At 40.1% G+C, this 16,785-nt stretch overlaps 1 protein-coding gene across 3 annotated transcripts in view; it reads left to right on the forward strand.

Moving 5' to 3' along the window:
• The window catches only part of LOC124360925 (atlastin-2-like), a 106,788-nt gene that overhangs the window by 49,862 nt on the left and 40,141 nt on the right, over positions 1 to 16,785 (forward strand). For all 3 annotated transcript variants that reach the window (XM_046814927.1, XM_046814926.1, XM_046814928.1), the window contains one exon: positions 9,396 to 9,559. In XM_046814927.1, coding sequence (XP_046670883.1) covers positions 9,396 to 9,559 — 164 coding nt within the window. The remainder of the gene's footprint in view (positions 1 to 9,395; positions 9,560 to 16,785) is intronic.

Genomic DNA, 16,785 nt, shown 5'->3' on the forward strand with positions numbered 1-16,785 from the left:
GTAATGCAGGTTTATAGAGTCTGTGAACGGTGTATAGGGTAAGGTGATTTTATGTGTTCCGCTAGTTCCACCCAATACTGGTTGATCCAAGGTTGCTCCACTAATGTAGTGAAGTTTTAGGTTAGTTCTACATATAGTTACGTTAAGCATCTCTTGTTCATAAAAATATGTTGGATTATTAAAGTTGTTTTACGAGGGGTATCCAAAAAGTAAGTTTCCATTAATTATGAAAAAGTTAAAAAGACTCAAAAAATAACTGAAACACATTTATTCAACTTTTTACATCATACCTTATTTTTCTACATAGTTACCATCCCTTTCTAAGCACTCTTGGTATCTAGGAAGTAGTTTTTTTATTCCAGCATCACAAAATTCACCCGCCAAATTTTTAAGCCAAGTATCCACCTCATAAGCCAAGGTCATCGCTGTTGGCAAATCGCCGACCGCCAAGGTGTCTTTTCAGCTCTGGAAACAGATGAAAATCCAGTGACTATTCTACTGAAAAGGTTTTCATCTTCATCGTCAAACAATCGCAAGAAAGACTGGGCAGCAGCCATTCGTTGTTGTTTATGGGCATTGCTCAATAAGCGAGGCACCCATCTTGCACACACTTTTGCAAGCTGAAGATCTTCTGTCATGATATTGTGCACAGATGACCGGCTAACTTCAACACTTGACGGCAGTTTATCCATAATTTCATCGAGAGTCACTCGCTTATCATTGTCAATAACTGCTCGTACAGCATTAATGACGTCAGGTTGCCGAGAATTGGCCGGTCGGCCATTACGCTCATCGTCATGAACATTTTCTCTTCCTTCCAAAAACATTGCACGCTAACGACGGACCATCTGAACGGACATAACATGTTCACCATACACTTGACACAACTGACAATGAATTTCAACGGCAGTTTCGTTTTTGGCCGTCAAGAAACGAAAAACACTACGGACTTCGCAACTGGCGGCAGAACGCAGTGGAGTCTCCATGATGTTTGGGCAGCAACTGACTGAGAAGGGTGACAATGGGCCAGTGACCGGCACACCTGTTGCCAACCGAATCGCGCTACATATCCCCGCCCACAGCTGCACGCTGTGTTACGTACGCGTCTTTTTACAGAACAGGGAAACTTACTTTTTGGATACCCCTCGTAGTTTTGTCTGTGAATAGTTTGCTCTTTATAATAATAGAAGTGAGATGTTTTGATATCACGGTCACATCTAAACCTTGACTGAACTGCGAGGGATATCCAGAAAGTAATAGCTGTTTTGTATTAAAATATTAACAAACTGAAATAGGAACAAGTTTTTTGATTCCAGCTTTTTAGAAATCTGCCACCTGCAATCTTAACCACTGATTAGCACCAGTGTGAAGTTCAGCTATTGAAGCACTGTGTGGTGAGCCAGGTCTCCATCGTTGGAAAGAGGTGGTAGTCGCTAGGTGCCAGATCTGGGCTATAAGGTGGATGATCAAACACTTCCCAATCAAAATCATCCAAGACTTGTGTACGATTGGTATGGGGACATGCATTGTTGTGGAAAAACAAAATTTTTAGCCCAATTTGATAATAATGATAATAATGATTTATTCCAGAATAAATACAGGTATTTTACAGAGTTGTAGACAGGAATTACACTGCCACAGTTTCAAGTAGCGTGGCAGCGCTACACAAACAAAAACATGAATATTGTTCAGTCCAGCAAAGTAACTGTCCTTTGATAAGAGCAGCACCACGCTCTGTGCCGTCTGTGCTCACTATACACTATATACACTATGCTACACCAACTGTGTGAAGATTGTATACATAATTGAGAACTTAAAATTACTTATTCTATACATTCTACAACTAAAACATTATTAATATTAGAAAACAAAAACAAAATTTAAAGTAATCATATAACTGCCGTATCTTCCATTTTTTCCTTTTAACAAAACGTACATTTATCTTACATAATCACATTGTTTAGAAAACTTAAGTCATCGTAACCAAACAGCCAGTATTTCACCTCCCGAGAAAAAGCTCTAATATTTGAACATACTTTTATATTAATTGGTAGTTTATTGAAATATTTTGGGCCTACATAAATAAAAGATTGTCTGAATAGTGATTTTCTAACTCTAGGCACTCTAAAAACATTATTACTGCAACTTCTTGTACTGTAAAAAAGTTGGTTTGTTCCTGTGTCACCACTTTTAATGTAAAACAAGCGTAGAACCTTGTAGACAAACAGGTGCTGTACTGGTAAAATTTTTAATTGATGGTATAATGGAAAAGAACTTTCTCTCTTTTCTTTTCTAAGAATTATTCTTATAAAATAGTTTTGAAGAACATGTATTTTTTCAATTTTATACTTAAAAGTTCCTCCCCAGCATTGAATCCCGTACTGTAATTTTGAATGTATTAACGCAAAATAAAGAGTTCTTAATAAAACTTCATTACAAAAGTTTTTCAAAAAATAGAATTTTCTCAAAGCTGGTTTCAGTTGTGTAAGTATCGAATGTACATGTTTTTCCCATGTAAGTTTTTCATCTAAAATAACTCCAAGATATTTGAAACTAAATTCTTTATTTATGACCAAGCAGTCACAATTCATGTCAACGCACTCTAATTTGTGGTACTTTAAATTTGACAAGAAACTGAATCCATTAAAATGAAAATTTACATATTTTGTCTTTTTTACATTTAATTCCATTTTATTATTATAACACCAAAGCCTCAAAAGAAGCAAATCATTTGAGATGTTAACGAATATATCCTGAATATTCTTTTTAGAATAAAAAATAGCTATGTCATCGGCAAAAGCGCTTGGAATTCCACAGAATTTTGATTCTAGTAAATCGTTTATAAATAGTAAAAAAAGAGTAGCAGACAACACGGAACCTTGGGGCACTCCAGCTCTGCCAACAGTAGGGCTACTTAAAGAGTTTTGTATTTTTACACGCTGCTTCCTTCCAGTTAGAAATGTTTCAAACCATTTTAGAGCACTTCCCCTTACTCCTATTGATTCTAATTTGCATAAAAGTATTTTGTGATTTACTAAATCAAACGCTTTTTTAAAATCTATGAATAATCCCGTAATCTTTTCATCTTCGTTAAAACTATTGTAAATAAAATTTGTTACATTGATAAGAGCGTCTTCAGTAGACTTTCCCTTTGTGAAACCATATTGCTTAGTGCTAAAAAAATTTATACTATTTAGATACTGAACTAATCGCACTTTCATAATCTTCTCAAATATTTTTGAAAAAACTGACAAAAGACTAATTGGGCGGAGGTTATCAATTTTTTTGCTTGAATTATTTTTAAAAATAGGGACGACTATGCTTAGTTTTAAACTTTCAGGAAAAATTCCGTTTGCGAGACTTAAGTTTATAATGTGTGATAAAACAGGTGAGACATATTGAACTATTTGTTTTATCAATAAAACGGTGATATTGTCAAAACCCGAGGATTTCTTATTTTTTAAGCTATTTATTATTGAGGCTACTTCGTGCGCCGTGGTTGGTGACACAAAAAAGGAATTTACTCTACTCGCCAACTGTAATTGGCCTATCTCATTATCCGAGTTTGAGTGAATGTTATGAAAGTATTTTGCTTATCTCTTGCGCCACGGCGGCAGGGTCCGAAATAGTTTCCCCGTTATCTAATTCAATCTTTTCAACACCCTTTTTATTTTTTGCGCCACTAATTTGATTTATTATCTTCCACTGAAGTGACGTATCACCTTTACACTCTTCAATTTTCTTGGAATAAAAATTGTTTTTTGTATTATTTATTTCGTTTGATAATTTTTTACAAAAGTTATTGTAATACTGTCTAAAAGCAATATCATACAGTCTTTTTTTGTACACTTTGTACAATTTTTTCTTCCTATTTATTTTGTTTAAAAGTCTGGCATTTATCCAGGGGCTGATAGAAGTTGCTTTTTTAATTTTCCTGTTTATATTTACACTTTTTTGACAGTTATTTATAATTCTAGACAAAATATTATGAAAAATATTAAAACCTACGTTAACATCCTTTGCTTCATAACAACTACTCCAGTCAACATTCTGTAATCTTTCTGTAATCTGTTTATAATCTGGTATACTATGGCTATTGTTTGTAGGTCTACTGCTAACAGAATCAATGTTTTGTGAGAACTGTTTAATTTTTAAAGTCAGGAAGCTATGGTCAGTTAAACCTACATCAATAACACCACATAATCATCAAAGTTACTTAAATATCTATCTCTTATAAACATGTGGTCAATGCACGTCTTTGAGACATCTGTAACTTGTGTTGGTTTATTTGCCAGTTGAACAAAACCGTAACAGTTTAGAAGGTTTAAATAGGTTTGAGTAGTGCTGTTATCCACTAAAGTATTTATATTTATGTCACCCAATAATATTGCATTGTTGCTTAAATTAGACAAAAACGTGCTTAACTCACTTAAAAATTGATTTTCTGGAAAACTCTGGATTCTGTACAAACAGCACAATTTAAAGAAATAATTTTTAAAAGTTAATTTTAATAATACAGCGTCAGCAGTGTTGAAGTTAAAATTTAATTGATCAACACTTATATTTTCAACGACATAACACACAACACCTCCGGCTCTGTATGCGTCGTTACAACAGTGAAAAACATTATATCCGGGTATCTGGTAAAAGTTAATTTCATCTGTATTTATCCAAATTTCGCTCAAGGCAATAAAATGAATTTTTTGTTTTATTTGGCTTAATTCTAATAGAAAAGCATCAAAATTTTCCCCTACGCTTGTTTTGCATTGCTCCCTGTCGCTTCTGCAATGTTTCAGAGTACCTCTTTGCGTTGATTGTTGATCCTCGCTCAAGGAAATCAACCAGAATCACACCCTTAGCTTCCCAAAAAACAGTTGCCATAACCTTTCTCACTGACAGAGTTGGTTTTTTTTTGGAGAATGAGTGTATCCGTATTCCATAGACTGCATTTTTGTTTTACAATTGACATGCTTCACCCACGTTTCATCACCAGTAACGATACGATTGAGAAGTTTGGTACCATGTTTGTTGTATTCATCGAAGAAAATTCAAATCAAATCTTTTTTATTGCTGTGAAATTATTACACTGGATGGCAAATGTCAATTAATAAGGATATCCTAAAATTTCTGTCATTCGTACTACAATACACAATTGTACCTACAATCTTTACAATCATACCTCATTCATTCATCACCAATGCAGCCCACTTCGAATAGCGGGATTAGTCTTCTAATTGGGCGGTCTCCCAGTTGAAAACCAAAACCTCACCCGCATTATAAAATGCCTGAAACACAAGAAGCGTTTTAGGTGATTTTTTTATTATGCCTTAGGTGTTGGAGCATCTTTGATTAAATTGGGTAGACTGTTGAGGAATTAAACACCCGCTTGTGAGGGCAGGCGTTCATAAACCACCGTTCTATGTCTCCCAGTTCGGTAGTTTGCTTGAACTCTGGTTAAGAGACATTTATTCACACGAAATAAGGTTATTTCTGATATGTAGGCATGGCAGAGTCAACAGCTGCAATTTCATGAAAGCTTGCCTGCACGGCTCTGAATTTGAATTTTGTGATGATTCAAATTGCTTTTTATTTGGAGTCATTCAGACTCTTTGGAATTGAGTGTTTGCGTAAGCTTCCCATAGGACGACTCCATAGGCCAGATGGAGGTAGATCAAGCCATAATACGCCGTAATCAGTACCTGACTCTGGCAGTATTTTACTAAAGACTTCAGAACAAAGATGCCTGAGCAGATTTTGGAGCGAACACGATCAATATGCGTATTCCAAGTCAGTCCTCGATCAAGGTACATTCCTAGGAAATTTGAAGAACTGACTTCTTCCAGTGTGGAGTCAGCCATCAAGATGGCAGGTCCACAATGGTTGTCCCAGTGCGAAAAGCCAAAATTCAAAATGTTGGTTTGTGAGGAGTTTATTGTAAGATTGAGTCTTTGGAAGTATTGGATACAGTTGTTGATATCAACAAAAGTCTGTTGTTCCAAAACTTCGCTTGATCTTACATTGAAAAAGAGAGTCGTATCATCTGCAAACTGCACTGTTCTTCTATGCACAAGCAATGATTCTATGTCATTGACATAAAGCAGGAAAAGCGCAGGACTGAGAATAGGCCCCAGGGGGACTCCATAGCTCAGTTCTATTGGCCTCCAGATGAAATTTTGGCCTCCCAGGCATGCCTCGAATGCCATGGGACTTAACTTTGTCTAGCAATATACCAGTAGTCAACACGGTCGAATGCTGTGTGATTCCGACATTCAATCCCCTCTTCAATCCCTTACAATCATATAGACAAGACTAACGACTGCATCAGTTGTCGATTAGCCCTGGGACCTGTTAAAACCCGTTTTCCGTTCAACAATTTTTCATGCAAATTGAGAATTTTGATGAAGCAGTCTTACTTCAGTTTATCTATGAGTGTTTGTTTCTGATAGTTTTTGTTTGTTAATTTTGTCTACTGATTCAAAATGGGTTTTCTAAAAAAACAGAGTTAATGGACGCAGCTTGCACAATGTCTGCAGAGCGTCCATTATTCAAAGCTGGAGATTTAACTGTGTCCAAAGTCCGTCAGGACTGAGTGACATACAGGGATCGTGACTTCGACAGCCGACTCCGTATAAGCGATTTCCGGAGACTCAGCTCCGGTGGCTGATGATGACAGCGGCCATCATCAGTCCGGCCAGCAGCCACTTACCCTTAGTTAACAGGGTAGTCTGCTGGTTAACAGGGTGGGAGGGAAGAAGGTTGTGGCAATAAGTTGATATCATGACCTTGGCTGTACCGGTGCGCAGGGTGATTTGGTTTTCCAAGTGGTGGTAGATGGTAGATGACTGACCGGCTCCAATGTCATTCGCTCCGGCAATTAAAACTCTGCAGCTTCCCGGGGGAGGAGGTTGACTCCCCTCAACCACACCCAACAGTCTGGCTCCAGGCTTGCAGACGTCGAGCACAGCTGTCTCCGCTGTCACTAGTGACTGGACCAGCCCAGCCGTCCCCACTGTCACTAGGGACTGGACCAGCCCAGCTGTCCCCGCTGTCACTACGGACTGGACCAGCCCAGCCGTCTCCGCTGTCACTAGTGACTGGACCAGCCCAGCCGTCCCCGCTGTCACTAGGGACTGGACCAGCCCAGCCGTCCCCTCGGTCACTAGGGATTAGATCAGCCCATCCGTCCCTGCGGTTACTAGGAATTAGACCAGCTCAGCCATCCCCGCAGTCGCTAGGGACTGAACCTGCCCAGCTGTCTCCACAGTCACTAGGGACTGGACCAGCCCAGCCGTCCCCGCGGTACTAGGGATTAGATCAGCCCATCCATCCCCGCGGTTACTAGGGATTAGACCAGTTCAGCCATCCCCGCAGTCACTAGGGACTGGACCAGCCCAGCCGTCCCCGCTGTCACTAGGGACTGGACCAGCCCAGCCGTCTCCGCAGTCACTAGGGATTGGACCAGCCCAGCCATCCCCGAGGTCACTAGGGGATTAGATCAGCCCATCCGTCCTTGCGGTTACTAGGGATTAGCCCAGCCCAGCCATCCCTGCAGTCACTAGGGACTTGACCAGCCCAGCTGTCCCCGCGGTCACTAGGGACTGGACCAGACCAGCCGTCTCCGCAGTCACTAGGGACTGGACCAGCCCAGCCGTCCCCGAGGTCACTAGGGGATTAGATCAGCCCATCCGTCCTTGCGGTTACTAGGGATTAGCCCAGCCCAGCCATCCCTGCAGTCACTAGGGACTTGACCAGCCCAGCTGTCCCCGCAGTCGCTAGGGACTGGACCAGCCCAGCCGTCCTCGCTGTCACTAGGGACTGGACCAGCCCAGCCGTCACTAGGGATTAGAACAGCCCATCTATCCCCACGGTTACTAGGGATTAGACCAGCCCAGCCATCCTCGCTGTCACTATGGACTGGACCAGCCCAGCCGTCTCCGCAGTCACTAGGGATTGGACCAGCCCAGCCGTCCCCGCGGTCAATAGGGATTAGACCAGCCCAGCCATCCCCGCAGTCACTAGGGACTGGACCAGCGTAGCCGCCCCGCTGTCACTAGGGACTGGACCAGCCCAGCCATCTCCACCGTAACTAGGGACTGGACCGTCTCCGTGGCTTTTTTTGTTTCTTCTCTAAGAGTTATACATTTCCAGCAGAGTCGTTTTTATTCTTGGATTTCTTTTTCGAGGCGGCTGTTCTCTCATAGACCACTTTGTGAGGTGTTACCGATGTTGAGTATGTAAATATTGCACTCGTGAATTGTAGAAGCCATTGGTCCGAGTGATCAAGGATAACTTTAACCTCGGCCTTGAGTTCTGCAACTTCTACTTTCAAACACTGTGTTTTCCGTTACCAATTCAAGTGCCGGTGTGTTTTCTGATGCTGGATGGAGTAGTGTTAAAGGTTTCGACGCAGTGGACGGCACGATGTGGAGGCCGGCCATGGCAAGAGTGCGGAGCTCGGACGGCTCTGTGTAGCTTGTATTTGTAATTGTTAAATAGGATACAGAGTTTGCCAGTTTTAATTTTTTCGTCTAGTCGTTAAATAAATATATGAACTTATGTGTAATAAAGCTTTTATAAATAATGAGTAAGATAAAACTTCAACAATAAAACAAAGAGATAAAATATGAATGGTCAAACAACGAATTAAAAATGGATGCAGCACTTGTTGCATCATTAACTCTTGTTAACAATGCAGCAAGTCTTCGTTTTTTGAGATCTTCCGTAAGGATTTTTGGAACTTCCTTGTCACAAAATCCAAGCTTCTCTACAACAATTTAATGAAATAAACTTCTCAACGTCAAATCTACAATCACTAGGCTAGGCCGAACGCTACGACTATTGTCATGGAACATTGGTGCAGCCATTTTACACCACTGCCTTACTCTGCTTTCACTCATTATGCCATTTCCATAAACTTCACACAGTTGGCGTAGATTTCAATTGGTTTATGGTTTTTTGCTAACAAAAACCTTATCACTGAACACACTTCACAAGTAGTAGGATTTTCAATTACAGCACACATCTTAATTAATGACAGTGAGAAACGTTTGAGAGATACAGACCGTGTGCGACTACAGCTCGATGTGTACTGGACACCAGAGTGTTGTAACAAATGGCTGAATTCCCCACACACATTATCTTTTGTCATCTATCTTCTTTAAATTCAGTTTGATTTTTTCAGCATACGCATTAAAACTTTTTTATCAACACTGGGCTCTTATATATTTGAATTATTTACTTTACAGCTGTCACTCAACTGGTGATTGTGGCACTTTGGGGTTTCTAAAACAATATTGTGTTTATTTATGTGCTATGATGTTCAAAGTAGAAATAAATAAATAATTTCATTATTAGAATCGTATATCAAAGTATTCAAACCTAATGTTGTATTTCAGATCTTGATGAACGATTTCTGCAGGAGATGAAATGTTTCATAAGAAATCTATTTGATTCTGAAAATCTACACCCTCCTGAAACCAAACTGACAGGTCAAGGACTTTACGATTTGCTGATGGGTGTTAATGGAAAAGTAGCAGATGACAGTCTGTCTTTCTTAAATGTAAGTGACTTAAGATAAAACCATATCATTTAATAAATTTATTTCAGCATTTTTAATAGATTAGTATTATGCATAGTAAAAAATGAAAAAAACTCAATAATTTTATTCTTAGAGCGAAATTACTGAAAGCCGATAAAGGCAATAGAGTCTGGAAAATCATTATAAATGGAAGTCAGAGTGAAGAAGGTAAATATAATTTTCCAATTAAGAAAAGTAAGTAAACATCACCTTTTCTTATCTCTTCAATTCTGACAAATGACAATAAACTGAAGTGACAATCTATTTACCTAATATGGTGTAAGCCATCTGAAGATAGTCATTGATGTACTAGATTCGTCTAAATAGAATCCAATACACAATACACAATAGACAATTTGCTTTATTAACAGTATCATCAAGACATAGTCAAACAGTTTTTAAAAGTGAATTCTATTATTAAATGAGGGGTCTAATTAAGATTCATCATTCTATGAGAAGAACTGATCGAATGTGTAGTATGCGGAGAGCATTTCCACAGTAATCTCCGCAATTTTCACTTTTCCTTTCTTATTATAGTGCATACCATGAGTTGTGTAGTGATGCCGTCCCAAAATAAGAAATGGTAGAATTTGAAACTGATCTCTCATAGGCTTTTTTCAAATTTTGAAATTTTTAACTGAAATCTTCAGATCTAATTTGGTAATGTCCCAAGTATTATTTGTGTGAGAGGGGTCCCGAATCAGGCTATGTACATCTTCCATCAATTGATTTACACTTGTACTTTCTACATTGCTCGTACCTGCTATCACCAAAAGATACTCATGCTTCGTTAAGCTTGTAGCTAGCTGTTAGACCTCCTCAATGACTCTGTTAAAATTTGCACCTTATCTAACAAACGAACCGGCATTTATAGTTGCTTCAACTGGCTTCGGTGACGAGGTGTATTACAAACATAATCGGTTACATAACAATTGGCCAGTAAACCTCATGTTTACACAAGGTGGGAGTAAGCCACATCAAGTGGTTCATAACAAGCTTCACTGATGATGTGGACCACAAAGATAATCAGTTACATAACAATTGGCTAGTAAACCTCATAAATACACAAGGTAGGAGTAAGCCACATCAAGTGGTTCATAACAAGCTTCACTGATGATGTGGAGCACAAAGATAATCAGTTACATAACAATTGGCTAGTAAACCTCATAAATACACAAGGTAGGAGTAAGCCACATCAAGTGGTTCATAACAGGCTTCACTGATAATGTGGAGCACAAAGATAATCAGTTACATGACAATTGGCTAGTAAACCTCATGTATACACAAGGTGGGAGTAAGCCACATCAAGTGGTTCATAACAGGCTTCACTGATGATATGGAGCACAAAGATAATCAGTTACATAACAATTGGCTAGTAAACCTCATGTATACACAAGGTGGGAGTAAGCCACATCAAGTGGTTCATAACAGGCTTCACCGATGATGTGGAGCACAAAGATAATCAGTTACATAACAATTGGCTAGTAAACCTCATGTATACACAAGGTAGGAGTAAGGCATATCAAGTGGTTCATAACAGGCTTCACCGATGATGTGGAGCACAAAGATAATCAGTTACATGACAATTGGCTAGTAAACCTCACGTATACACAAGGTGGGAGTAAGCCACATCAAGTGGTTCATAACAGGCTTCACTGATGATGTGGAGCACAAAGATAATCAGTTACATGACAATTGGCCAGTAAACCTCATGTATACACAAGGTAGGAGTAAGCCACATCAAGTGGTTCATAACAGGCTTCACTGATGATGTGGAGCACAAAGATAATCAGTTACATGACAATTGGCTAGCAAACCTCATGTATACACAAGGTGGGAGTAAGCCACATCAAGTGGTTCATAACAGGCTTCACTGATGATGTGGAGCACAAAGATAATCAGTTACATGACAATTGGCTCGTAAACCTCATGTATACACAAGGTAGGAGTAAGCCACATCAAGTGGTTCATAACAGGCTTCACCGATGATGTGGACCACAAAGATAATCAGTTACATAACAATTGGCTCGTAAACCTCATGTATACACAAGGTAGGAGTAAGCCACATCAAGTGGTTCATAACAGGCTTCACCGATGATGTGGACCACAAAGATAATCAGTTACATAACAATTGGCTAGTAAACCTCATGTATACACAAGGTAGGAGTAAGCCACATCAAGTGGTTCATAACAGGCTTCACCGATGATGTGGACCACAAAGATAATCAGTTACATGACAATTGGCTAGTAAACCTCATGTATACACAAGGTGGGAGTAAGCCACATCAAGTGGTTTATAACAGGCTTCACCAATGATGTGGAGCACAAAGATAATCAGTTACATGACAGTTGGCTAGTAAACCTCATGTATACACAAGGTGGAGTAAGCCACATCAAGTGGTTCATAACAGGCTTCACTGATGATGTGGAGCACAAAGATAATCAGTTACATGACAATTGGCTAGCAAACCTCATGTATACACAAGGTGGGAGTAAGCCACATCAAGTGGTTCATAACAGGCTTCACTGATGATGTGGAGCACAAAGATAATCAGTTACATGACAATTGGCTAGTAAACCTCATGTATACACAAGGTAGGAGTAAGCCACATCAAGTGGTTCATAACAGGCTTCACCGATGATGTGGACCACAAAGATAATCAGTTACATAACAATTGGCTAGTAAACCTCATGTATACACAAGGTAGGAGTAAGCCACATCAAGTGGTTCATAACAGGCTTCACCGATGATGTGGACCACAAAGATAATCAGTTACATGACAATTGGCTAGTAAACCTCATGTATACACAAGGTGGGAGTAAGCCACATCAAGTGGTTCATAACAGGCTTCACCGATGATGTGGACCACAAAGATAATCAGTTACATGACAATTGGCTAGTAAACCTCATGTATACACAAGGTGGGAGTAAGCCACATCAAGTGGTTTATAACAGGCTTCACCAATGATGTGGAGCACAAAGATAATCAGTTACATGACAGTTGGCTAGTAAACCTCATGTATACACAAGGTGGAGTAAGCCACATCAAGTGGTTCATAACAGGCTTCACTGATGATGTGGACCACAAAGATAATCAGTTACATAACAATTGGCCAGTAAACCTCATGTATACACAAGGTGGAGTAAGCCACATCAAGTGGTTCATAACAGGCTTCACCGATGATGAGGAGCACAAAGATAATCAGTTACATAACAATTGGCCAGTAAACCTCATGTATACACAAGGTGGAGTAAGCCACATCAAGTGGTTCATAACAGGCTTCACTGATGATGTGGACCACAAAGATAATCAGTTACATGACAATTGGCTAGCAAACCTCATGTATACACAAGGTGGGAGTAAGCCACATCAAGTGGTTCATAACAGGCTTCACCGATGATGTGGAGCACAAAGATAATCAGTTACATGACAATTGGCTAGCAAACCTCATGTATACACAAGGTGGGAGTAAGCCACATCAAGTGGTTCATAACAGGCTTCACTGATGATGTGGAGCACAAAGATAATCAGTTACATGACAATTGGCTAGCAAACCTCATGTATACACAAGGTGGGAGTAAGCCACATCAAGTGGTTCATAACAGGCTTCACCGATGATGTGGAGCACAAAGATAATCAGTTACATGACAATTGGCTAGCAAACCTCATGTATACACAAGGTGGGAGTAAGCCACATCAAGTGGTTCATAACAGGCTTCACTGATGATGTGGACCACAAAGATAATCAGTTACATGACAATTGGCTAGTAAACCTCATGTATACACAAGGTGGGAGTAAGCCACATCAAGTGGTTCATAACAGGCTTCACCGATGATGTGGAGCACAAAGATAATCAGTTACATGACAGTTGGCTAGTAAACCTCATGTATACACAAGGTGGAGTAAGCCACATCAAGTGGTTCATAACAGGCTTCACCGATGATGTGGAGCACAAAGATAATCAGTTACATGACAATTGGCTAGTAAACCTCATGTATACACAAGGTGGGAGTAAGCCACATCAAGTGGTTCATAACAGGCTTCACCGATGATGTGGAGCACAAAGATAATCAGTTACATGACAATTGGCTAGTAAACCTCATGTATACACAAGGTGGAGTAAGCCACATCAAGTGGTTCATAACAGGCTTCACCGATGATGTGGAGCACAAAGATAATCAGTTACATGACAATTGGCTAGCAAACCTCATGTATACACAAGGTGGGAGTAAGCCACATCAAGTGGTTCATAACAGGCTTCACCGATGATGTGGAGCACAAAGATAATCAGTTACATGACAATTGGCTAGCAAACCTCATGTATACACAAGGTGGGAGTAAGCCACATCAAGTGGTTCATAACAGGCTTCACCGATGATGTGGAGCACAAAGATAATCAGTTACATGACAATTGGCTAGCAAACCTCATGTATACACAAGGTGGGAGTAAGCCACATCAAGTGGTTCATAACAGGCTTCACCGATGATGTGGAGCACAAAGATAATCAGTTACATGACAATTGGCTAGCAAACCTCATGTATACACAAGGTGGGAGTAAGCCACATCAAGTGGTTCATAACAGGCTTCACCGATGATGTGGAGCACAAAGATAATCAGTTACATGACAATTGGCTAGCAAACCTCATGTATACACAAGGTGGGAGTAAGCCACATCAAGTGGTTCATAACAGGCTTCACCGATGATGTGGAGCACAAAGATAATCAGTTACATGACAATTGGCTAGCAAACCTCATGTATACACACGGTGGGAGTAAGCCACATCAAGTGGTTCATAACAGGCTTCACCGATGATGTGGACCACAAAGATAATCAGTTACATGACAATTGGCTCGTAAACCTCATGTATACACAAGGTAGGAGTAAGCCACATCAAGTGGTTCATAACAGGCTTCACCGATGATGTGGACCACAAAGATAATCAGTTACATGACAGTTGGCTAGTAAACCTCATGTATACACAAGGTAGGAGTAAGCCACATCAAGTGGTTCATAACAGGCTTCACCGATGATGTGGAGCACAAAGATAATCAGTTACATGACAATTGGCTAGTAAACCTCATGTATACACAAGGTGGGAGTAAGCCACATCAAGTGGTTCATAACAGGCTTCACCGATGATGTGGAGCACAAAGATAATCAGTTACATGACAATTGGCTAGTAAACCTCATGTATACACAAGGTGGGAGTAAGCCACATCAAGTGGTTCATAACAGGCTTCACCGATGATGTGGAGCACAAAGATAATCAGTTACATGACAATTGGCTAGTAAACCTCATGTATACACAAGGTGGGAGTAAGCCACATCAAGTGGTTCATAACAGGCTTCACTGATGATGTGGACCACAAAGATAATCAGTTACATGACAATTGGCTAGTAAACCTCATGTATACACAAGGTGGGAGTAAGCCACATCAAGTGGTTCATAACAGGCTTCACTGATGATGTGGACCACAAAGATAATCAGTTACATGACAATTGGCTAGTAAACCTCATGTATACACAAGGTAGGAGTAAGCCACATCAAGTGGTTCATAACAGGCTTCACCGATGATGTGGACCACAAAGATAATCAGTTACATGACAATTGGCTAGTAAACCTCATGTATACACAAGGTGGGAGTAAGCCACATCAAGTGGTTCATAACAGGCTTCACTGATGATGTGGACCACAAAGATAATCAGTTACATGACAATTGGCTAGTAAACCTCATGTATACACAAGGTGGGAGTAAGCCACATCAAGTGGTTCATAACAGGCTTCACCGATGATGTGGACCACAAAGATAATCAGTTACATGACAATTGGCTAGTAAACCTCATGTATACACAAGGTGGGAGTAAGCCACATCAAGTGGTTCATAACAGGCTTCACCGATGATGTGGAGCACAAAGATAATCAGTTACATGACAATTGGCTAGTAAACCTCATGTATACACAAGGTAGGAGTAAGCCACATCAAGTGGTTCATAACAGGCTTCACCGATGATGTGGAGCACAAAGATAATCAGTTACATGACAATTGGCTAGTAAACCTCATGTATACACAAGGTGGGAGTAAGCCACATCAAGTGGTTCATAACAGGCTTCACCGATGATGTGGAGCACAAAGATAATCAGTTACATGACAATTGGCTAGTAAACCTCATGTATACACAAGGTAGGAGTAAGCCACATCAAGTGGTTCATAACAGGCTTCACCGATGATGTGGAGCACAAAGATAATCAGTTACATGACAATTGGCTAGTAAACCTCATGTATACACAAGGTGGGAGTAAGCCACATCAAGTGGTTCATAACAGGCTTCACCGATGATGTGGAGCACAAAGATAATCAGTTACATGACAATTGGCTAGCAAACCTCATGTATACACAAGGTGGGAGTAAGCCACATCAAGTGGTTCATAACAGGCTTCACCGATGATGTGGACCACAAAGATAATCAGTTACATGACAATTGGCTAGTAAACCTCATGTATACACAAGGTGGGAGTAAGCCACATCAAGTGGTTCATAACAGGCTTCACCGATGATGTGGAGCACAAAGATAATCAGTTACATGACAATTGGCTAGTAAACCTCATGTATACACAAGGTGGAGTAAGCCACATCAAGTGGTTCATAACAGGCTTCACCGATGATGTGGAGCACAAAGATAATCAGTTACATGACAATTGGCTAGTAAACCTCATGTATACACAAGGTGGGAGTAAGCCACATCAAGTGGTTCATAACAGGCTTCACCGATGATGTGGAGCACAAAGATAATCAGTTACATGACAATTGGCTAGCAAACCTCATGTATACACAAGGTGGGAGTAAGCCACATCAAGTGGTTCATAACAGGCTTCACCGATGATGTGGAGCACAAAGATAATCAGTTACATGACAATTGGCTAGTAAACCTCATGTATACACAAGGTGGGAGTAAGCCACATCAAGTGGTTCATAACAGGCTTCACCGATGATGTGGAGCACAAAGATAATCAGTTACATGACAATTGGCTAGCAAACCTCATGTATACACAAGGTGGGAGTAAGCCACATCAAGTGGTTCATAACAGGCTTCACCGATGATGTGGAGCACAAAGATAATCAGTTACATGACAATTGGCTAGTAAACCTCATGTATACACAAGGTGGGAGTAAGCCACATCAAGTGGTTCATAACAGGCTTCAC

Source organism: Homalodisca vitripennis, chromosome 4, assembly GCF_021130785.1.
Source record: "Homalodisca vitripennis isolate AUS2020 chromosome 4, UT_GWSS_2.1, whole genome shotgun sequence".
In the NCBI taxonomy this organism is placed as follows: Eukaryota; Metazoa; Arthropoda; class Insecta; order Hemiptera; family Cicadellidae; genus Homalodisca; species Homalodisca vitripennis.